The 24487-nt window shown below is 33.4% G+C and overlaps 2 protein-coding genes across 5 annotated transcripts; both read left to right on the forward strand.

Annotated features, from left to right (window-relative positions):
• The first annotated feature begins 966 nt into the window (after nt 1–966).
• Nucleotides 967–7493, forward strand: LOC102627867 (polyamine oxidase 2-like). 3 transcript variants are annotated; one of them, XM_015532285.2, is made up of 11 exons: nt 967–1465; nt 1650–1768; nt 2551–2639; nt 2730–2843; nt 3074–3121; nt 4328–4415; nt 4949–5034; nt 5122–5224; nt 6070–6167; nt 6255–6684; nt 6799–7493. In XM_015532285.2, the coding sequence occupies exons 1-11, from the start codon at nt 1426–1428 to the stop codon at nt 7105–7107; spliced, it is 1524 nt and encodes a 507-aa protein (XP_015387771.1). In that variant the 5' UTR covers nt 967–1425; the 3' UTR covers nt 7108–7493. The 3 variants fall into 3 exon arrangements, with proteins under 3 accessions (XP_015387771.1, XP_052295522.1, XP_006485011.1); XM_052439562.1 differs by having other exon boundaries at nt 3077–3121; XM_006484948.3 differs by lacking the exon at nt 3074–3121 and having other exon boundaries at nt 968–1465.
• A 3797-nt stretch (nt 7494–11290) lies between these two features.
• LOC102627579 (uncharacterized) lies at nt 11291–19005 on the forward strand. Of its 2 annotated transcripts, XM_006484945.4 has the most exons (7): nt 11295–11863; nt 12605–12752; nt 14299–14490; nt 15306–15434; nt 16316–16485; nt 17058–17188; nt 18576–19005. In XM_006484945.4, the coding sequence occupies exons 1-7, from the start codon at nt 11656–11658 to the stop codon at nt 18633–18635; spliced, it is 1038 nt and encodes a 345-aa protein (XP_006485008.1). In that variant the 5' UTR covers nt 11295–11655; the 3' UTR covers nt 18636–19005. The 2 variants fall into 2 exon arrangements, with proteins under 2 accessions (XP_024957003.1, XP_006485008.1); XM_025101235.2 differs by lacking the exon at nt 14299–14490 and having other exon boundaries at nt 11291–11863.
• The last annotated feature ends 5482 nt before the right edge of the window (nt 19006–24487 follow it).

The raw sequence follows: 24487 nt of genomic DNA on the forward strand, positions 1-24487 counted from the left end.
ATAATCCTTACGTTAATACATTTTTTTTTAATTAAATTTTGAAGGGGCAAAGAGAAAGTTCTCGAACATGACGTTTTAGGTCTATTGGAAATTGGAATCAATGTAATATTTGTACATTTTTTCAAATTCCAGTAAGTGCACCCACCGACATACCCTATTACCAAGATTTTAAGTGAAAATTAAATTAAAATAATCTCATCCAATATTTTTATTCTCATAATCTAATTTTTCATAACGTTTTAAAGAGATTTTGATTTATATAATTTAACTTATTATGTGAAGAAAAATTTAACTTACTCTTAATTTTCTTTAATTAATCACAAAAATGCATTGTTTTAGTAGTTGACTGATTGGTGGACATTAAAATTATTTTTTAATTAATTATTATTTTTTATTGCCTTCTCACCAGCCACCTTTTTTTTTCTTTAATTTGTGATTAAGGAAGCAAAGAAAATATAAATTATAGAAGAAGATAACAAGCGGCTGCATGAGGGAGAAGTTTACCAAAGAAAGAAAGCGAAGAAAGAGAGTTAATTTCAATTAGTTTTAGAAATTTAGACAAATAATAAATTGATGTATTTTTTTGTTTAATAAGAAAAAAATGAAGAGTAAATTAAACGTTATCCATATAATAATTTAAACAACACCCGTTAAAGTCTATTAAAAAATATAAGAAAAAAATAGATTAAAAAAGGGTCTGATTTAAAATATTTAAAATTTATTATCTAAATACTATTATTAAAAAGTATAAACTCTATCCCGATTTGTTATTTCCTAAAAGATAAGGGATCTAAAAGTTCTTAGCCTCTAAAAATAAAAAAATAAAAAAATCACTAAATCACGCCACGTTTCAACTAGAAACAGAGATTACATATATACCATACACGCGCGTTTACAGACGCGTACACGCTGTTTGCGTTTAGTTGGCAAATCCCGAAACTCTATAAATACAGCCAACCCGCACAAGCAAGCTGATCACAATCGCCATTCACCAACCTGAACCGGTCCCTCTCTCTCTCTCTCTCTCTCTCTCTTGAAATTTCGTACTATTCGATAAGATTACCGTTGTACCCTCAGATTTGGTTCAAATTTTCATCCGGAGGCTGAGTGGTGTTCGATTGGGCGTTTGATTTGGTGAAATTAGAGAAAATCGGAAAAAAGGATTCTGCATGAGCTGGTTGGGAAAGCTGGGTTTTTATTTCCTGTATTCGAATTCCAACCATTTCATAACGTGCCTTTTGATTTTTATCCTTCATTATTCCCCTCAATTGCCTCCCTCTTTATTTAAATTTGAAAAGAAAGCTACCGAGCCATTATTATTATTATTATCGTTATCGTCAATATCATCAAATTTAATTAATAATTTTAATTCAAATTCAAATAATAACTTTAGTAGTAATCGTCTCGTGTTATATTCATCAAGCCATGGATTCTGCAAGCAGGAGTAATCGCCAGCTGCGTAGAGGTTCGCTTTTCGCTTCTTCTTCTTCTGTATTTGTTTTTTAATATTTGTCGGTGGTTTTTGTTACTGTTATTGTTTCTGGATCGCGAGCTTTTGTTAGTTGAACGCGCGTGGCAGCTTTTGATAGGCTTGAATTATTAAGTGATTGAATGCTAATTGTTTGTTTGTGACTTGTGCTATTGTGCAGCTCTGTGCTACTCAAATAATGCGGGGAAAGGGCAGGCGAGGTCGCCATCGGTCATTGTGATCGGCGCTGGGATGGCTGGAGTTGCGGCAGCGCGTGCTCTCCACGATGCCTCATTTAAGGTCTAAAAAATTATTATTTAAACTTTTTTTCTTTTTAAAATCAATTTTTATTAGTTATTTATATATTATATGGAACATAACGTATTTACTAGGAAAACCCAAGGGGAGTGAGTTTGAATAGTTGAACCTTGGTTTACATACAAGAGGGAGAGAGGTTCGGGTCCTTGGCAGTTGGCGCCTCACTTGGGTTTTAGACTTTTTTAGGTGCAAACACAAGTGAGGTTACGGAATTTCGGTAGTGCAAGGACAAGGTCATTGTGTTTGTTGAATTGGTAAAATTTACATGCTAAAGGGAGCTGAATTTTTGGTATTGAATATTTGACCAGATTACTATTAAGCCATCTTAAATTTTAGGTAGGGAAATGTACTGTTTGAACTACTGCATAAATCATCAGAAGAAAATGGTTTTCTTTAATAAACAGAAAATAAAGAACTGGGATTGAAAAAGCCTGACTTGGTGGTGCTAGGAATTTTGTAGTTAGCCTGGTTTTTGAGGCAATTCTTTTGTTCTTTCCACCTCAACTATTGCGCATGCACTTTAATGAATGAAAAATCTTTACTTGCTTAGTTTACTTAAATTTACTTGTATCTTAATCTCTTGATTTGAAGGATGCTTACCATCATCCATAGATATGCCCTTTCATGCCATTCTGTTCGTGGCTTTTGTGCAATGGGTGTCATGTGCTATTGTCAAAGAGTCCCAAAGTCATCGTGATATGGACTACTAAGCTTTTGCTTTCTTTGGTTTTGTTTCTAAAATTGATTCAATTTTGCATGTTCAGGTGGTCCTTCTGGAATCTCGGGATAGAGTTGGTGGTCGAGTTCATACTGATTATTCATTTGGTTTTCCAGTTGACCTGGGTGCATCATGGTAATTGCACGACTTCCTTTTTCTCCAGAAATGCTAATCCCTCTTGTTTGAAAATGTTGCAAGCTTTAATCTTAAATATTGATATTTCAGGTTGCATGGAGTCTGCCAAGAGAATCCTTTGGCACCAGTGATCAGCAGACTAGGGTTACCTTTGTATCGAACCAGTGGTGACAATTCAGTCTTGTATGACCATGATTTAGAAAGGTGAAGATTTGTCAAATTTTCTTTCATGTACCTGGTATATTTTGATCTGGTTTCCTGTTATTCTGCATCATTAATAGCTGCGTCCAACGCAAATTTGTGTTCAGGTATCAAGGCCTGATTAGACATCGTAATTATTATCTTATCTGGTAATGCATATTGGATGATTAATGATCATTCAAGAGAAATTGGATTCATTTGTAAAATTGTTCTGTTCTTATTCAAATCCACAGCAGAGTCTTGAAGACAGTGGTGGTCAGTTTGATTCAGGCCAATTTGTGGTAAATTCTGACCCCAACTGAATTAATTGGTTGTCATGGGTAGAAAATTCACCTGGAACTATTATTGCAAAAAACATATGTTTGTTTCAGATCCCAAAGGCAGGGTTGATGGTATGTGTCCTAGTTGCCAACCAACATTCACAGGTTTAAATCCTCTTGAAGTCACCTACCTACTCTTGATATTCTATTACCTGGGTTTCCTGACTATCAAAATTGTGTGGTACGGAAACGGTCCCAGTTCTGAAGCGGTGCGCATATTGAGATACTTTTAATATAAAAAAAAAAGAGAAAATAAAAAGAACATTGGTAGCACTTGAACAGATGATAAACTTTCACCATTGATAAAGAGGATGTGCTATACATAACTCTATAATATTTTTTATGGTGATAAGAACTTTTGGATTGTCAAATTGTGAGACGTCTGTATCCAAACATGAATCATCTAGATATATATGTAAATTAATTTTATAAATCTGAAATGATCATGGCCAGATAAAAACAATCTGGCTTCATTGTTACTAGGTTTGGGATATTAAGTTGCTAGACAACCGAATACGAACATGATTTGTATTGGTTGTGAGCACAACATCCTTGAGCACCCATTCCACATGTTAGGCGTAGCTGGTGTATTTGGCAGTTGTATTGATCGTCTTTGTATTATTAATTTCATTATCCTGGAATGAAAATAGTCAATTAATAACATCTGGGTAAAGGTTGATTGTTTAAATTATTTATATGCAGGATGATTACTGAAATTTAAGGATTCTCAGATTTAGAAGTGAATAGATGCATTTAAATTTGAGATGTTATTATGGTTTTAAAAGGGTTTGTTGGTCAAACTCCCGAGAGTTCTTGATAATTTTGGAAACTATAGTTCTTCCTTTTATATCCATAACTTCTGAGATGATGATTCCAACTAGAAAATATTTATTTTTCATAGAATAACAGGAATTTTCAAAATCACTCTGTCTTGTGGCCATTCAATATCATTGTTGAACCCAACTTATGAAGTCCTTCACTTATTACATTGTGAAGCCTTCTTCTGTGATTGTGTCAAGGTTTCATTTGTATCTTTATTAGACTTATTACCTTCTACAAAATTCCAAGTACAAATTTCCCTTTGTGTTTGCTGAATCTTTTTTTTTTCAAATTAATTTGGAAGCAATTAATGTATGGCGTTGCTGAGGATGTATATTCTTTTTGCAGTTATGCGCTCTTTGATATGGATGGGAATCAAGTTCCTCAGGAGTTAGTCACAAAGGTTGGAGAAGCTTTTGAAAGCATTTTGAAAGAGGCATGTGATTTTCGTTCTCCATTTTTTCTCTTAATGAGTTGTGTTGTCACAAGTTGACAAATTTAATGATGATGTAACACCTTTATAGATTTGTATTTTGAGTTTTTTTTTTTTTTTTACTAAGACTTGTTTGGGATTGAGGTTGGGCACTTGTAGCTTAAAAGCTACAGCATTAAAGTGTTTAGTAAACACTAGCTGCTATAGCCCGGAAGCTAAGTTAATTTTATTATACACTTGTATGATTAAAAATCTATTATATCTTTAATAATTTTATCAATATTATTATTTAAAAATTGTATTTACTATTATTAGCTTTTGTTTGAGAGTTACAACTTTTTTTTTCTCCACGGCAGCTGTAATTTAAAAGCTATAGCATCTCAATACTAAATAAAACCTAAGGCTTGAGTGGAGTGTTGCTTTTTAGCGACACTGAGGATTTTGTGCGTTTCTTTCAGCAAATTAGCGTTTGGTAAACCATTTTTGTTCTGTTTCACATTGCGTATTAGCTGAGCCACTTTTTTTCTCAAATGCAGACGGACAAAGTAAGAGAAGAACATGATGAAGACATGTCCATACAACGCGCCATTTCTATTGTTTTTGATAGGAGGCCAGAATTAAGGTTCTTTGAGCATGTTTCAAGCTCTCTTCCTGGCATTTCTTTACAGCGAAAGCTGCTTGATTTATTGAAATTGGTTTTAACATGCAGGTTGGAGGGGCTTGCCCATAAGGTACTTCAATGGTACTTGTGCAGAATGGAAGGCTGGTTTGCTGCAGATGCTGAGACAATATCACTTAAATCATGGGATAAGGCAAGCTTAATTTCATAATTGAGATTTTGTAGACTTGCATATTTGTGTGTTAATAGGGTTCTGGCATATAGTGGAAAGGAGTAGATAAAAATTGTACTGCTAATCAGATCTGTTGTCTCATAATTCTAATAGTATAGTGAATTAAATTTAGTTTCATTTTAAAAGCTATCAAAAAGATGTTTATTCAGTGGTTTGATTGACGTAATATTATGATATTATTAGGTAGTTGTGCTCATTTTTCTTCTCGCATGTTAGAATATTATTAACTTCTGGAATGTCACTAGGATATAGTGTCACCTGAGTTTGCAGCAGTGCACTTTAAAAATACAATTAGATTTTGTTGATTCGTCAAATAGATAACTGGGGGTAAAAAAGAAAATGAAGCCATTTTATACATACTTGGAGATCATGGTTTTAGTGTCACCTGAATTTGCAGCAGTGCACTTTAAAAATACAATTAGATTTTGTTGATTCGTCAAATAGATAACTGGGGGTAAAAACGAAAATGAAGCCATTTTATCATCAAATAGATAAATGAAGCCATTTTACACTATACTTGGATATAGTGTCACCTGAGTTTGCAGCAGTGCACTTTAAAAATACAATTGGATTTTGTTGATTCATCAAATAGATAACTGGGGGTAAAAAAGAAAATGAAGCCATTTTGTACATACTTGGAGATCATGGTTCTATCTGGTGATAATTGTGAGTACATTATAACTACTTGTTGCTAGAATTGCTTCCTGGATGATTCAATTTAATTAGCAATATTTTCTGCTGTGTTTTAGGATTTTTTTTTTCCACCCATTTTTTAAGATGTTAGTATTTGCCTACCGTATATACAGGAAGAGCTGCTTCCTGGGGGTCATGGGCTTATGGTTCGGGGTTACCTACCGGTTATAAACACCCTTGCCAAAGGTCTTGACATTCGCTTAGGCCACAGGTATACATTATTTTCTCTGCATTTTTTGTGCCCTTCATTATATTGTGACTTTTTTCTAGCTCATGTCCTAATCTGATTTATTTCCAGGGTTACTAAAATAACAAGGCATTATATTGGAGTGAAGGTAACAGTAGAAGGTGGAAAGACATTTGTTGCAGATGCTGTTGTTGTTGCTGTTCCTCTTGGTGTGTTGAAGGCGAGAACCATCAAGTTTGAACCTAGGCTCCCTGACTGGAAGGAAGCAGCCATTGATGACCTTGGTGTGGGCATTGAGAATAAAATAATAATGCATTTCGACAAAGTGTTTTGGCCAAATGTGGAGTTCTTGGGGGTGGTTTCAGATACATCATATGGGTGCAGCTACTTTCTAAATCTTCACAAGGCAACAGGTCACTGTGTCCTTGTTTACATGCCTGCCGGGCAGTTGGCTAGAGACATTGAGAAAATGTCCGATGAAGCTGCTGCTAATTTTGCTTTTACGCAACTCAAGAAGATCCTTCCTGATGCATCTTCCCCGGTAATTCTTGTTTTAATACACATAAATACCAGCTTGAGTTGTGTGCAGTTCAGTTTGAAAATATTTGCTAATACATAATTGTCAAAGAATTAACATTATGTTTAACTTATGCAGATCCAATATCTTGTTTCTCATTGGGGCACAGACGCCAACTCGCTTGGGTCCTACAGCTACGATACAGTAGGCAAATCCCATGATCTGTATGAAAGGCTAAGGATACCAGTGGACAACCTATTCTTTGCCGGCGAGGCAACAAGCATGAGCTACCCAGGGTCTGTTCATGGTGCATTCTCGACTGGACTGATGGCTGCCGAGGACTGCCGTATGCGTGTTCTGGAGCGTTATGGGGAATTGGACTTATTCCAGCCAGTAATGGGTGAGGAAACCCCGATTTCTGTCCCATTTTTGATCTCCCGTCTGTAACTTAAAAAGAGGGCTGTCAGTTATACTAGAAAGTAATGGTAGTATATTGGTGTAGATTTATGTAAACACTGGGACTGATCTAGCTAACACATTGTTGCCCATTTGACTACTGGCTGTGAGGGGAATGTTGTGAAAAACAACCATTTTCCCATTGACCAATCAGTTGAATAATTGGCAAATGTGTATAAATTGCCATGTGTGGCATATACCTATAGCATTTTGAACTTGGAACAAAATTTATGTAATAACAAAAATTTCGAAATGAGAGTGAAACATTGTGTGGGGAAAGTGTATTGTCACTTTTATGTCCATTATATAATTGGACAACCAGACATTAGACAATTTGCAGCATTAAGTAGTAAATAAAAGTTTTGATATTTGGTGCTTGTCGTTGGTGGTTTGTTTTTGTTTCTTGTTCTCTTCCTTGTAACCTACTTATATGTGAGTGTGACTAATGGATGGCTAAGAGAGTAGAGAGCTATGTTTTTAACTTACATTACTCGACAATGTTTTGTATGATGGCCATTTTTTTATAAGGATATTGTTCATTATATTTATAATTATATAATTATTGAGATCAGTTTACATTAAATTTTATATAATATTATTTAAATTTTAATTCTTTTTAATATTTAAGAGACGTCAACTCTACTTGTGAGAAAAAAAACTGTCTTCACTCAAGTTTTGAGGAAAGGAATTTAAATTAAACCTATACAATGTCAAATTGCTGATAGATATTGATGTTAATAGTATGTTACAAATCATTAATGATATTTTTGTGATGATATCATGTTTGTTTCTTCATAAATGTATTTGTTGTGCCTACCCTTCAAATTCAATCACATGGTTTCTTAACTCTGAAAGTCTACAGAATTAACTGTCGGTGAAAAAAAAAATTGCAAAACTGAGGGCTTAAAAAGCACAAATGGCATTATTGACTAAATGGGTATACAAAAATAAATAAATAAGAAAATTGATGGTGAATATTGACTAAAATTTGATATTTTTGTTTCATGCCAGCGCGGCCACCCAATTCTTCACATGCCTGAATTCATTAGTGCTTTCTGTTGAGTTGGTGACATAGCAATTCCTAAGTTCTAAAAATAAACCATCGCAAAATGGTAAGTATTTTGGACTCATATAAACTCTCAGTTTATATGCCTTTAAGATTAGGGTTACACATTAAAACAGATGTTGGGAATGGGACTAGAGATGGCAAAACCCCGGGCCGGGTCCGGGTATTGCCATGACCGGACCCTGTCCGGATGCAACCGGTCTGGGTCCGGGTCCGGGTCCGGGTCGAATTTTAATCCGGGTACCCGAATTTTATATTTTTTAATATTTTATGTATATATATTTTTTATTTTTTGGTAATTTTATAAGTTTTAAATTTATTTCAATAAAATTTGACATAAAAATATAAATTTTAATTGTTTAAAACTTTATATATGTATAATAAATAAGTCAAATAAATATAAAATATTTAAAATAATATATATTTTATAATTTTTTTTAATAAATCCGGATTTCGGGTTTATCAAGTAATGTTTAAGACCGACCCGACTTCATACCCAGACTAGATATTACCCGGCCCGCAACGTCTGGGTACGGTCCGGATCCGGACCGAGCGGATATTTTTACCACCTCTAAATGGGACCTACGTAAAATCGCGTTTGATTAGTTGCAGCAGGAGCTTAGGAATCAGAATTCCATTCACTATCCTCATCGTCTGTTTTATTTTTCCAAAATACCCTCTTTACAATTAAAAAAGAAAAATTGAAAAAAGGAAAAACCCACGAAATCTTTAACCTAGCCGACTAACCCATCGCGTCTCTATCACCTGGACCCAAAGAAACGATCGGCGGCAGCACCTTCGCTAGTTGCAACCCATCTCCGTCGCTGTCGGATTTGTCGCTGCTGTCATGGTCAGCATCTCCGTCGTCGTTGAAGAACCAATCGATGATGATGATTATTGATAGTAAGATAGTTGATGGTGATGATTTTTTATGACAATAATGATGATGATGATGTAATCGTGATGATGATGATGATGAAGATGAGGATACTGAGTGATGACGATTATGAAGATGAAACTGAATTTTGATGTTGATGAAGATGAAGAACCGAAATTGACTGGAGGAAAAGGAAGAAATTGTGATGATAATGATGTTGATGAAGAAGATGAAATCGACGTGGCTGATGAAGAAGTAACGAAGAATTTGCAGAAAAGAGAAAGAAAAAAGAGAAGAAGAAGAAGAGGAGAAAAGGAAAAAGAAACAGAATTTAGATAAAACAATAATAAAAAATAAAAGAGGAAAAAAATTATAACTATTATTATCATTAACAATAATTTTCTTAATAATCATATAATAAATAATAAAAATAGTGATAATAATAAGTTAAGGATATTTTTGTAATTTTTTTTATTCTAAGGTAAAATAAACATATCAATGGCAATACATTTATTTTTATTCTGATTTTATAGGTTAAGTATTATTTTAATTCTCATTTTTTATTTTATTTTTAGTTAATTTCGATTCGAATGATTACTTGTTAGTAGTCGTAAATTCATTATAAGATAAAAATTAAACATAAGTTACATTATTTAAATGCTTTTATTATTATGTTACTCTTAAAACTTAAGCGAGTTGTTTCCTACAAAATTATTTAATTGACTATTTTTAATTTAAGAGAGGTTAGGACCTCTTTAAAATTATTTTTGAGAGGTTTGAAAGTTATTTTAAAAATTTAAAAGTTAATTTTAGTGTTTAGTAAAAAAAAAATTATTTTTATTAAAATTAACTCCTCCTATAACTGATTTTGAAAAACAAAAAACGAATAATTTTTAGATTTTGATTTTGAGGATTAATTTTATCCTTTAATATAATTTTATAAATATCTTTTCAATTATTACCTAAATAAAAAATTATTATTATTTAAATTAGAAAGAAAATTAAAAAATTAATATTTTAATGATCTTTTATTACAATTCACGTTTTGTTTGCTCTATTTCTTCTTCATGTTTTACATCACATCAAAATTTCTCTATGCAAATAATATTGCCGCAAGTTTAATGACAATATAATATTGCATGACAATATATTATTTATTTTCTTTTTGAGTTTTTGTAGCTTTTTTTTTTATACACTCATATATTACAATCTTAATATTTATAATCAGAAATCCGTTGGGACTTGACAATATAATATTGCATGACAATATATTATTTATTTTCTTTTTGAGTTTTTGTAGCTTTTTTTTTTTATACTCATATATTACAATCATGATATTTATAATCAGAAATCCGTCGGGACTTGTCCTGAGTAATGCTATTAAAGTACAATCCGAATATCAATTCTCATTAAACTGAAGAGAGATTTGCCCTCACTATTAATATTAGAGGAAAATCGATCTGTTGGGACTTATTCTCAGTAATTCTATTACAGCACAATCCAAATATCAATTCTCATTAAATTGAAGAGAGATTTACTCTCACTATTAATATTAGAGAAAAATCGATCCTACCCCAATATGGAGAGCCAATTAACTTCCATTATACAAGAAGACCAAGTCCCAATGCTAACCCTGCGCTGTGACTTGAACCCATGCTTACCTTCAAGGTTGTTGAGGGCATGGGCACACCAATGGACTACAGGCCTATTGGCTGAGTTTTTGTAGCTTATTACATTTTTTACGTTTATTTTTTTGCAGTACTTTCCTATACTTTGATTGATTTTATTTTATTGAAAATTGTAGTTGATTTTTTAATTCTCAATTGTCTTAAGATAAAAATAAAAGAAATAAAATTAATATAGTATAAATATTATTTTTATTTAAAATTTTTATAATACATAATTATAAGTATTGTATGTACATATTTTTATATATATAAGTAAGTTTTACATTATGTATATTTTAATTATTTATTTTTCACAATAGTTTAACAATAAAATTTATTAAATACAAATAATTACTTTTAAAACTTACACTACTTCTGAAAATAAAATTTACCAAACACTTAACCGTTTTTTTCAAAATTGATTATTTCTACAATACAACTAATAATAATTATTTTAAAAATTAAACTATTCTCAAATTAGCCCTAAATATCTTAATGATATGATAAATCATTTAAATTTTAATTCGAAAAAAAAAGAAAAGAAAAAAGGGCATAAGTTCCATTTTCCTGACAGATTATCGTAAAGTTTTCTCCGAAGCAAGAAAAAGAAAATACATTGAATTCAACCAGGAGCATTTGGCCCCATCTTGCCGTCCGAATCCGAACAATTTCCTTAATTTATTATTTATTATTTATACTCCACATTCAAACATCTTCCAATCAAGATTTAATAGAAATTAGTTAAATATGGCAAAATGACACACACAATCGCAGTTACAAACGCTCGCCATTTCCATTAGCCAGAAACCTCACTTTCTCACTTTCTTTCTTTTTTTTTTTTCCTTTTAATTTATTTTTATTTGTGTGTGTTGTGTCGGAGGAATTGTTTGGGGTTAAAAAAAAAAAAGAAACAGAACAGAACAGTAGATATGAAGAGATACAGGAATGGGGAAATCTGGGATTTCGAGACGGCGGAGGAGAGCGGCGGACGCGAAGTTATATTGGGATTGGACGGTGGGACCACCTCCACCGTCTGCATATGCATGCCCGTCATTTCCATGTCCGACCCCCTGCCCGACCCTCTCCCCGTTCTTGCCCGGGCAGCTGCCGGCTGCTCCAATCACAACAGCGTTGGCGGTAATCATCAATTCGTTTTTTTTAATTTTGGTTGCTTTTGAGATGTGGGATTTTCTTGATTGTGTTGGTAAGCATTTCGGTCCGAGTTCATTTGTAATTGTGTTACTGCTGCTATGTGCATTGCTGATGCATGTAATATATGTCATTGTGCTTGATTTTCGGTGCTAGTTGCCTAGTTCTGTGATACATTAGCCAAAAGATGCTGGGACAAGTTAATTTTGTAGGCTGCCCGTAAGGACTTGGGCGAGTGGTTTTCAAACAGCTTTGTTTGGCTGGCCACCTGAGTTCGAATTTTGGGGAAGATAAGGGGCCAAAAAATTGATTTTGGCTTGTCCGCTCCCCTACCTTTTGTTTTAAGTTAATTTTTTAAGCTCAGAAATATAGGAGTTGCATTGGAGAGGTGTGAAATTTACACATTTTTATTGAGTTTCTGAGAACTTTCATTATCTTACTTATTTATTTATTTTCTTTTTTAGGGCTATCATTGTCAACGAACTGTTGTAGTTGTTCTTTCCTTTATCCTCTAAGTTTTAATTATCCTCAATTTTAAATCGTTGTTTTAGTTTTTGGTACTTCTTTTTATCTTTTCGATGCACTTGATTTGATGTATTTCGACAAGGTTTCTGCTAACAAAGGTATAGAAATCTCATTTATGTTGCATTATGATGGCTGAAATATAAAAAGAGCGTGTATTATGAATCAATTTCTTCTCATGACTATCAATTGTTTTGTATTTTACAGAAGATGCTGCTAGGGAGACAATAGAGAAAGTGATGGCAGATGCACTTTTGAAGTCAGGTTCCAATCGGTCTGCTGTTCGAGCTGTTTGTCTTGCGGTTTCTGGTGTTAACCATCCAACAGATCAGCAAAGAATATTAAACTGGCTCAGGTCTGCTCTCTAAAGTACATCTTGTAGTTCTAATACTGTTAGAAATTGGATTTGGATATTGGATGATCTTTAGAAAAAATTGAATGCTATATTAATGTGGAAAATATTGTGAAAAAAAAAGTTGGGCTATAGAGAACTGGGGAATATGCCTTTTTTTTTTCCCCTAATAAGAAACTGGTTTTTTGTGTGATTAACGGACAGAAGAAGATTATGGAAACACTTACTTGAAATCTCACCTACCAGACACCATTTTTTTTTGAAGAATTCACCATGCTCTATCTAATCCATGTATGATATCATGAAAAATGGATACAAATTTTTTACTACTAGTAACAGGGTAGAGTAGACCGTAAAATATGTCGAAATACAATTCACAAAGGATTTAGGGTAACTTGGTACAATAGACTGTAAAATATGTTAACATACATCTTATATTTTACGAAGGATTAAATTATGTGAAACCAAGAGATGAACAATCCTGTGCAAAGCAATGAAGGCTTTTATAGCTGCTAATGCATCATTTATCAGGGTAGAACAAAAGAATAAGAGTCATAATTTCAGGCCCTAAGATGTACTGGATTATTTTTTCAGTAGCTATGGTTGCCACCCTTATGCCAATCAGAAAGTCTTTTGAGGAATTGATGCCAACAAATGGAAGGCAAATTGTGCCTGAGAAACGGGAGATCTGATAGAAGTGTAATGGCAAAATGGTCATCTGGCAAGTTCTGAATAAGGTTTTGGTGGATATGGTTTAAACAAATAATAATAAAGACAGCCCATACCGTAAGAAGTAAAATGACACGCATTAAGAATTGTCCATCATGCAGAGGATTCCTCAACCCTCATTTGGCAAGTACTGACTTTGGTTTTGGTGGCCTCAGTTATTGGGTTTGGTTCAGTATTTAAGATCTCTCTTGGAATTATTTTTAGGCTTTAGTCTAGTAGTAAACTAAGTATTTAAGATCTGTCTCTGTGTTATGGACCGGGTTTCTTTGATTGTATATTATTTTATATTGTCACATCAAGCAATCTAATAAAAAATGTTTCTTCCTTGTAGATCTGTGATGCATATATTTTAGGGATGCTAGTAAATGTTTATAGGAGCTAGAGTCTTTTGTTGGAAGATAAATGTAAGAAATGCTTATTGAATTCCTCTTCCTTTTCCATCGAAAGAAGCACTGAAACATTCGTGGAATTCCATAAATTTTTGTGATCATATTGATGGTGAAATCAGTAATTTTCCCCCTCAAATTAACCCAGAAAGTAAATTTATTGCAACGATCTAATTGTTTCTAAAATAAATTGATACGATCTAATTGTTTCTAAAATAAATTGATCAATTTCACTTGTGCGCCTCAGTTTTTACCTCACTTTTTGTGGTAAGATATGGATTTTTTTTGTTATCTTCAATGGACAAAAAAAGGAAAAGGGTTTGGTTCATTTCTTTTGCACCAGCTATGGCGCCTATAACATTTCTAGGTGTTGCAGGCATCTTGAATATTTGATTGATAGACGTAAATGAATATTCAATGTTTTGATTGTGCAGAGACATATTTCCTGGTAACGTAAGGTTGTATGTCCACAATGATGCTCTCGCAGCTTTGGCGAGTGGAACAATGGGAAAGCTTCATGGATGTGTTCTAATTGCTGGTACTGGGACCATTGCTTATGGATTTACAGAAGATGGTAGAGATGCCCGGGCTGCTGGTGCAGGGCCTATTCTAGGTGATTGGGGAAGGTATCTTTTGGTTGCTCAGAATGATTTTTTTTCCTTTTTAACAACTTTTTAAATGGAAATTCAAGAGATGTCTCATAAATGACCCTTTTGGTCAAGATGTATTGCCATATTTGGGTTTCCGATGTTTGACTTTATCATTAGGTGTGAGGCCTTCTCATCCATGAACTTCAATATATTCCTACAATATTGAGACAGATAATGGAGGAGAGTTTGATTCGTTTTAGCTGGATAAAACTTTCTCAAAGAGTATGGATATGTGACAGTGTAAATAAGTACTGCTAGATCAGAAAATTCATCATACAATGAGTATCATAATTTTTCTTCATTTTTAGTTTCTAAAATAAGTGTCATGTATGGGTGGCAATTGTAGGTTAAGTTCAGATGTTTAGAAAAGGGAGAGTTTGAGAGTTGGTCGGGGTTTGAAAGAAATTAAGTTAAAAAGATGAAAGTGTACTGTAGGTGAAGAGATACAAGAACACTCAGCTTCCACATCCTAAACAATAAACCAAGTACCTCAGCATGCTATCAAGAATAATCTATCAGGAGTTGGATTCCTAAAGTTGCTAGAATTAGGAATAAATTTAGCTACTTTTTAAATGACAAAACTTAACCCACATCAAGGAAAACCCACAAAAAGATCATAACCTAACAGGTAATAAACTAAGATAAGACTTGTGAATAAGTGCAATTTTTGTTCATTTATTTGTTAAGAATATTTCTTCTGCTGTTCTAAAAATGTGCGTTTTTATGTTGTATATGATGTAAAGCTATATATGCTGTGGCTTATAGCAAACTGCATTTTTGTTCACTGGCAGTGGATATGGGATAGCTGCACAGGCATTAACTGCAGTGATAAGGGCTTATGATGGACGCGGCCCAGATACAATGCTTACATCTAATATCTTAAGTACACTTGAACTTTCTTCTCCAGATGAACTGATCGGGTATATGATCTACAAACTCACTAATTTGTGATTCTTGCGGTAACAAACTGTCGTTTTTGGCACTCATTGTCATTTTTCAGTTTCTCATTTAGTTTTTGGAGAAATAGGCCAAAGTGAATCTTGATTCATTAATTAACATTTTTGTGAGCAATTGCCTCAGTTGCTGCTTTTGCAAAGTGTAAATATATCCATGAGGTATTGCCCTCCTCTTTATTCAATTTCTCAAAATTTTTTAGCCTTCTCATTGTTTTCTCCACCTTTTCTGAAACCACTTCTGCAACCTTCTACCTTACCGAGGAGTGATTTTCTGTTACCCTAAATCTTCTCGTGTCTGTATTAATTTTTTTCCCTGCTCTAATGAAGGTATCCTGGCAAACATCACTTCCTGTAAAGTTCCTTTATATTGTCTTTTTTTTTTTTGGTTACCTCTATAATTTTATCTCATTATTCTTGTACGAGGTACTTCTCCCATCTTTCAATAAAAACTAATAACTTTTGTTACTTCTCATGTCTATGGTCCTTTATTGTTGTTGGACTACATGCTCATGTTACTACACATCCTTTCTTTTTCTTGTCGTGCACCCATTTATTTGTTTGATATGTGTTTTAGAATATTGATTATAATTTGGTGGGAAAAAATGATGTAATAGGCATTTTCTGATCCTAGATACCAATTAAGTGCTTGGTTATCATTTTTGGAACAATTAATCTGAAAATTTGTTTAGGCAGAATGATGTGTCCTGTAGATAACTCCTTAGGCATTTTGTAGTTGCAAAATAAGTGATTAAAATTTTCTTTTGTAACATCTAATATTTGCTTAACTCGATAGATTAAACTTTCTCATGATATGTTTCACAACTCATTCTCTCATTCGTATTTAGGTGGACCTATGTAGATCCTTCTTGGGCTCGGATAGCTGCACTTGTTCCAGTTGTTGTATCATGTGCAGAGGCAGGTGATGAAGTTGCGAATAAGATCTTGCAAGATTCTGTAGAAGAGCTGGCTTTAAGTGTGAAAGCAGTTGTTCAGAGACTTAGTTTGTCTGGAGAAGGTGTGACATATACTAAAATTTTGAAAGAAAAAGTCCCTCTCTTGGTACTATATTTTCATAAATATTGATTTTCCTTTATTCTTTGCCCTCATAAAGCATTTGACATATTTCCCTGGTTTTTAGTTAGTTATTTCTGCAGTAGATAGATATTCCTACATAAATATACTATAGCAAGATTGTGGAATGCATTTGGAATGTCAATATGACCAATCTGGTTTGCATTTGTAACCCTGCTTAGCTTTTTAGTATACAGCATAGTTGACTTTATGATAAGAATTGATGAATCCTGAAATGTTCAACATATTGTCTGAACCAACTTTGTTGTATACTCTTTCTACTAGCAGGATCTTGTACAAATTCCATGTACAGCTTTTAGATATTATTGATACAGGTTAATCAGGACAAACATGAGTGGTTTATTAATCTGGTGCAGATACTTTATGCTTGCAAGTAATACTGGATAACTGCTTACATTAAAAAAGTACAATGGGTATCTCTATAGTCTATCTACGATAGATCTACTGTAAATTTATTTGGTGGGTTGGGCTAATTTTAAATTTTTTTGAATGTAGATGGAAAACATTCTTTTCCTCTTGTCATGGTTGGTGGTGTTCTTGAAGCTAATAGAAGGTGGGATATAGGAAGAGAAGTTGTAAAATGCATCTTGAGAGACTACCCTGGAGCAGTTCCAATTAGACCGAAGGTATGCATCTGGCCTCACTGGCACTCATGTGATCAAGCATCTGCTAATTGTTGTGGTGCAGCCTTGTGTAGGATACAGTTATACCCTTGGGCTTGTTACAAGCTATCAAGAAAAGAAAATTTAAGAAGCTATTAAACTGCTGGAACTTGAATTTTACAAATAAAAGTTTTAGTATGTGTTAATTTAGAATTGGAAAGCACAGTAGAGCACTAGTTATTAGCGAGACATAGAAGGCATGATTGGAGAGTACGGTGCATGTGATCTGCAATAGAGGTTCCTGTTGAATACCAACTTCTCTTAATTCAAGATAGTTTTTTTCTGTCATTCATATGAATTGGTTTTTGGTTGTGTTTTTAAGTTGTGTGGTCCCATTTAGAGACATTGGCTTGCAATTTTAACACTGAGATAGGTTTAGGAAATTCTCCTGGAGTTGCAAGTTATAAGATCTATACTTTTCTGCAACTCTTGCAATTTTGTAATATGTACTTTTTTATTTTTTTTTTTCGGGAGAGCTGATATTTAACGTTTTTAAAGATAATTTAGATTCTTATTTTTAGCATTTCTAAATGTGAATATCATATGATTTAATATTGGGTTGGATGACCAGCCACTCTGTCCATAAGAGCACATTTCTAGGCTTATGAAGGTTAGAGAAATTAGTTGCAAGTATTATCTTGTCTGTTTTTGTATATGAACATTGGTTTCTTTACCATTCTTTTGAGAGTTAGGTTCTTTATTCCACCTAGAAAATTCTTGACACAGTATGATTATTAGATTCTGTTTTTCATCTTTCTTCTACACCATTTATCTTGCATTAAAAGAGAATGTGCCTCAACTTGCACTGAATACCAGAAATGAATACAGTATGGTCTATATTTCAAATCTCTTGTTTTAATCCACCTACTTTGATTGTCAAATAACCCTAATTATTGAGTTTCAGCCTCTAGGTCCTATTCAGTGTGACTTTCCAACTGGAGTTTCACCTTGGGATAGCTTTTATGGTACTGACTGCCGAGCATCAAGCTTTTCTAGAGTAATGTTAGAAACACATTCTTGAGGGGCAGTTGTGGAAACTTCCTTGTGATAGCTAGCCACCTATTGATTTAAGCTTTTTAAGTGCAAGGTTATAGTCATTTCATATATTTATGGTTATCATGTGAAATCTTCTTGGATGACCCATTTCCTCACTTGTAGGGCAGGTATTTAAATTGAAACATGTGACTGTTCCACCTGTTAGACTGATTTTTATTGTTCCCTTGTCTGACTAAAATATGTATAACGTGTTTGTTTTAGATTTCCTTTTATCTTTCTTTGTGCACATGTAACTATATATGGACATACATATATCACAAAATCCATGGCTTCTGTTTTATTGTATTGACATTAGGTGGAGCCTGCAGTGGGGGCAGCATTGCTGGCCTGGAATTCATTCATGAATGCAAGATGACCTTTGCAGACGCAAAAGAGTTCAATTGTACAGTCGCAGAAAAAAATCGGAAGAATGGAAACAGTCAGTGCAAAATGAAAAATAAAGAAGTGGTTGAAGCATATTTTTTCTCCGTACAGTGTTAGGTATTCACATTAAAATTAGTGTCGGTAGGCTGATTATTTCTGAATTGAGTTTTGCCGATTTCAGATTCTGTGTAAAAGTATTATTTTTCTCATGAACAAGTCTGATAAGAAATTATGATGAAAGCGTGGCTCTCTGCTTGTGTTGTTGCATTGGCGTAATCAGATGTCCCCGGTTTATCTTCTTGTGGTCTTCGGTTCTCTATCAATAATAATCGAGAAATCATAGAACTGTTGCAAGGTCTCCAGTGGCTCGGCTTGCTCTCAATGCCCATTTTATGTTCAGCTCCGAGCTCTTTTAAACATTTGAAGTTCAAAGATTTGATTTTGTATTTTTATTTAATGACCGACTCCCAAACTTTGTATTTGCTAAGAAGTTTCTATCAAGTCAGCTCTCGGAATTAAAATATAAATTGCCAAAGTTCATTCTATTTTTCTGAAAATGAAGTTTTATTCTAGGAAGAAATGAGGAAAGTTTGCTATAAATTTCCAAATTTTGGGGGTGGTTTATACTCATTTCTCTCAAACAATGAACATGGTTCATAATTAAGTAAGAAATGGACCACAAATTTCCAATGTATAATAAAAAGAAGGGAAAAGAAATGAAACGACCTGCCCTAAATTACGAGGACGAGTCTTTTTAATTTCATTTAACATGAATGGATAAAATCAGCTGATCGAACAAAGTTTTATGAGAGTATATGTGCCATGTGGTCTTTAAAATTCATATTTTCGTCCGCAATTAAGAGTGTGTTTGGGCGAGAATAGTGGTAAAGATGAATAATCTCTTGAGAAGTCCTCCCTTCGAGTTTGGAGCATTTCAAGACAAGTTTTTCAACATTAGATTAGCATTAAACCGAAGATTAGAGAGAGAGAGATAAATGAGTACATCCTTTTTATATAGTACAAGGGCAGGGATTAGCTCAACTAGTTCGTCCACTTCAATTTTTAGGTTAAAGCATTGCAAAGATTTGAATGCTTGAGTACGGACCACACGGCATGTCACATGTCTGTTGCAACTTGTGTTCGCAAAATGTTTTGTGGCCACAAATTGTGCAAGAATGGGACCAATCTGTGTCATCAATCCTTTTCCACCAACCAACGTCAAAAGAAAAAGATTGCAATGCGCAATGACATATCAAATGACAACAACGTTATCATCTGCAACGCTTATGCATTTATTTCGCTTTTGAGTGACACCCATTTACTATTTTGTTTTATTTTTTGTTCACATACTATTATGTTTTACATGGTGAGATTAGATATAATTATCATTACATGGGTCCAAACCCAACACAACTTGCCTAAACGGACAGACACAGACAGGCAGACACGATAAGATAATTTTGATTCAAAAAGTTGAACATGTGCGTTTGAGCCAAAACTGGAGTTTGAATGAACGCTTTGAGTTTTCTAGAAGAAAAAGAAGCTGCAGGTTGATTCTTATTATAATATATATTGTTATTATAATATAGGGTTAATTCCATGCTGCCCCCAAATGTTTCAACATATTCCACCGCACACCCAAATGTTTCAACAATGCTCAATCCACACCCAAATCCGTTAATTTGACCGTTTATTCTAACGGTCAAAGGGCAATTTTAGAAGTTCATGCCCTAAATATTATTTGATAATGATAAATTAAATTTATTTGATAAGTTAATTGATGGGATTATTATTAATTATTTTAATTAAGAATTTTTAATGTAAATATTAATAATTGGATTAACATTTTATTTCATTTAATTCTTTTCTAATTCAAGATAAGGGGTATTTCAGACATTTCATTAACTTTCAAATAGTTCCGTTAAAAATAACAGTCAAATTAACGGAATTGGGTGTGTAGTGGAAAATGTCAAAAAAGTTAGGTGCACAGTGAAAAATGTTGAAAGATTTAGGAGTTAGGTGGAAATAACCCTATAATATATACCAAAGGAAAAAGTTGAGGATACGTTGATAATGAAAATGATTCCATTTTGCAAATCAAGTACAAGTAGGAGAAAGCAAGAATAAAGTGTCTAATTATTGTGTTTATGTGATAGTTAAGAGTGGAGATTCCAAAATAAAATGAGCTACAGTTGGTGATTCTGAGGACAAATTATTCTTTATTTGTTTACTCCTGTCAAGTTGCAAGGGTTCAGATACCCTCTGCCCAAGTTACAAAAAAGCAATCAATAAGGCAAGTAAAATATAAAATGAGTTGAGAATCTCAATTTCTAAAGATGCTGGATACGATGACCACTTGAAAAGTGGCATTTAATATTAGTAAAATTACAATCACGAGTCTAAATTTATGCTTTAATAACATACTCATAAGTCCAATAAGCATAGTTAAAAAATTTTGCGCCAACAAAAATTAAAAAGAATAGGGATATTTGAATTCATTAAAATAAGGATAAAGTTTCGGTGTCCCAAGTGCACGGTACCTCATTTTTTTGTAAATTATTTTATAGTCCCTCTTTTTTGTCAAAAAGTGAAAACATTAGAAGTTTTGAAATATTAATATATAAGTCCAAAATATTTCTACTATTTACACTAAAGAGTATATTTCTATTATTTATATTTGAATACTAAAGCATAGTTGATTATTATGAAATTTTTTAATATTGTCATTTGGTCATATTATCATTGATAAATTAAAATTTAATTATATATTTAAATTATTTATTACATATTAAATTAATATTATATTATTTTCAAAAAATAAAAAAGATTTTATGTATTAAATATTTTTTCAAGATATTGGGCTTAAACTGTTATTAATTTTAATAGTAATTAGATTAATTGATAAAAATATAAAATTTAAAAATTATCCAAAATTATTTGTCAAACTTTTGACTATTTTACTTTTTTGAAAAACAATAGGGATGTCAATGTTAAAAACTAAAAAGAATACATCCATGCCGTTGAAACAAGTTTTGCGTTAGATCTAATGGGCAACTCATATATGGACAAAATGTGGGGTACCATGCACCAAGTGCACGGTAGCTGGACCCTTAAAATACCTTTTAAACTTATTTACTCTTTAAATATGTTATTGAAATTTGAAAAATTTTCTTCAAACAATCACCTAAATTCCAAATATATTCTTAATAACCAAATTTTATCCTAATGTAATTACTAAATAAACCCATTAAACATCATTAACCTAGAAATATCATCTGGTTGAATTTTTCAATGTTGCTTAATAAAAACATTAAAATAAAGTTTAATCTAAATCAATCAAACAAAATTTAAGTTGCGGAGCTTTTCGGCCAAACAAATATGTGCAGTTTATTATTAATTAATGAAATCAAGCACTTGGGATTGGATTAATTTAAAAAAAAAGCAAAAAAAATTGTGAAAAAGAACTTTCTTTCTCTAGCCCTCATTTTTAGATTTTTTTTTTTGGTAAACTACCGAGATGGTGGGGGTTTAGGCTGGACCTCTACCCAAGTATAAATCAACTAAAGGTAAAACACATAAGGAAGGGGACTCATATAAACCAAAACTCCCAAGAGAAGGAAAAAAAACAATAAACAAAAAATCCAAGTCAATAAGGCAAATATGAGGTCGAACATGTGAGATCTTAAAAGCATCCAAATGAAGAATGCCAAACAAATCAACTGGAAGGTTTTTGGGACTGAAAAATCACTAATAAGTTTGATGAGTATGGGCTTAGTTGGCCATGAAGTCTGCAGAAGATGTAGCTTCTCGAAAGACATATCTAATAATGATAGAAATGCTAGAAGACAATGCCTGGACTCAGCCAATGAGATAAGTAAAATCCTACTACACGGAGCCATGAGAAATAACCCAAGAAACCACAGTGGCCGAATCAGATTCTACCTTAATAGAAGAAAAACCTAGCTAAGCGATAAGATCCAAATCCTTTAAAACAACCATCAACTCCGCTAAAAGAATGGGTTGGTGTCCTAAAAAGGAACCAAAGTAGCTAACACCACTCCTCGACAATCAGGCAACACCACTAACAGCAGACATACTAAGATTTGCTAGAGAAAAATTATCTACACTTAACTTCATTACCCCAAGTGGCGGTCTCAACTAGGAAACCAATCGAATTGACCTATAAGGAGATAGAATAATTCGCAAACCCTCCTTGATTTAAATATCCAAAACACCCTTCAACTGAGATAGCTTAAAACCAAAAGCAAAACTATTAAGTTTGAGGTCAGTAATCACTCAAAAAATAACAGCGTCCAAGTTAAAGATAATAGAATCAAACTGGAAGGTATTTTGAACTTCCAGAAATGCCACAAGATGAAGCATGAGAGTTAGACTCAAATGTGTCTGTAAGAAAAGCTGCACAACTGCCAATGAATAAATAAAGCAAAGAGAGACAAAAAACTAAAGGTATGGAAGATCAATCATTGAATAAAATCGATAAACCTATTGAGCCATAGTGCAGCCTAAAAATAAGTGTTTGGCAATCTTAATGGGCCGATCACAATGACACTGAGAAATCATGTAAAAACCCTTTAAGCACAAGGCATTATCTGTGGCCAGAAACCATACAACATGCGCTATAAGCAAAAAGAGACTCGTGAAAGAATATGTTGATGCCAAATAAAAGATAAAACCTCATTCCAGATACGAGATCCGTGTATAAACTCCCAAGCACTCCTCAGAGAAAAATCTTCGTCCCTCGATAAGTCCCAACGAAGCTTATTCGGCCCAATACCAAAAATAGGGACCAATAAAATTTGCTCAACAACTGAAAAGGGTAGTACTGACAAAACTTTCCCTTATCCCAAACCATACCACATCAGAAGGACAAAAGGACCATAAAAGCTACAGTAAGATTAAAAAGGAAAAAAAAGTATGGAGCTAAATTATATTAGAAATTATTATCACCAGATCTAACCAGCCAACGGAGATGAGATTCAGCAACACAACAAATAGAGCATAATTGTTTCTACAGGGAAGAAGCAGAATAGCAAAACTAAACCATACTTGGGTGCTTGACTCTATAACACTTGGACTTCATAAGAAAGCCCAAAGAAAATACTGGTTCTGAAATCGCCACCACACTTTTAGCTCGAAAGCATCAGCTGGATCAGAAAAGAAATTAACTCCCACACCACTCTTTGCCACTGGAAAATAGATAGACGACCATCGGTACCAATAAATGCGTCAATGGGAGTATATATCACATCATGAGAATCTACTGAATATCCACTCAAGATGTTGATCGATTGTAGCAGGAGGTCGAAGGACATGAAAGAGATGAAGCGGCATAGATGAAAACACATGTCGAATGAGCACAATCTTACAAAAAAAAAAAAAAAGCAACCGACTGGCCCACCCTAAAATATTGTTCCTTACCTTATGGATCATGTAATCAAAATGTCAAATCCGCACATAGCCTACATATACTTGACAACCTAAATAAACAAATAGAAACTACTGTGGTTGAAAACCAAGTAACAGTCTCAATTATAGCCTTATAAGATGCCAAGGCCTTGCCCGCAATATAAAAGCTGCTCTCCGATTGATTGATCAATTGACCCGAATAGCCTCATAATGATTAAAAAAAAATCCATAAAACATTGACGACTAAATCAACATCCATTTACAAAATTAGCAATATCATCAATAGAGCTAGAATGGGACACATGCATAAGAACGGTTGTAGCGTACCTCAAGAAAAGGTATTGAGAATATAAATGTCTAATCTTTGAGACAAAAACTCAACAATGATAAAGAGACAAGAAGACAGGGCATTATCAA

Source organism: Citrus sinensis, chromosome 4 (assembly GCF_022201045.2).
Source record: "Citrus sinensis cultivar Valencia sweet orange chromosome 4, DVS_A1.0, whole genome shotgun sequence".
NCBI classification, from domain to species: domain Eukaryota; kingdom Viridiplantae; phylum Streptophyta; class Magnoliopsida; order Sapindales; family Rutaceae; genus Citrus; species Citrus sinensis.

What these genes read in the sequence shown, in the direction of transcription:
- LOC102627867 (XM_015532285.2), top strand. Translation starts at nt 1,426, where the DNA reads ATGGATTCTGCAAGCAGGAGTAATCGCCAGCTGCGTAGAG. An exon ending in TTGAAAGCATTTTGAAAGAG is followed by an intron (nt 4,416 to 4,948) that starts GCATGTGATTTT and finishes TCTCAAATGCAG; the next exon opens with ACGGACAAAGTAAGAGAAGA. An exon ending in CACTTAAATCATGGGATAAG is followed by an intron (nt 5,225 to 6,069) that starts GCAAGCTTAATT and finishes CCGTATATACAG; the next exon opens with GAAGAGCTGCTTCCTGGGGG.
- LOC102627579 (XM_006484945.4), top strand. Translation starts at nt 11,656, where the DNA reads ATGAAGAGATACAGGAATGGGGAAATCTGGGATTTCGAGACGGCGGAG. An exon ending in ATTCTAGGTGATTGGGGAAG is followed by an intron (nt 14,491 to 15,305) that starts GTATCTTTTGGT and finishes GTTCACTGGCAG; the next exon opens with TGGATATGGGATAGCTGCAC. An exon ending in CAGTTCCAATTAGACCGAAG is followed by an intron (nt 17,189 to 18,575) that starts GTATGCATCTGG and finishes TATTGACATTAG; the next exon opens with GTGGAGCCTGCAGTGGGGGC.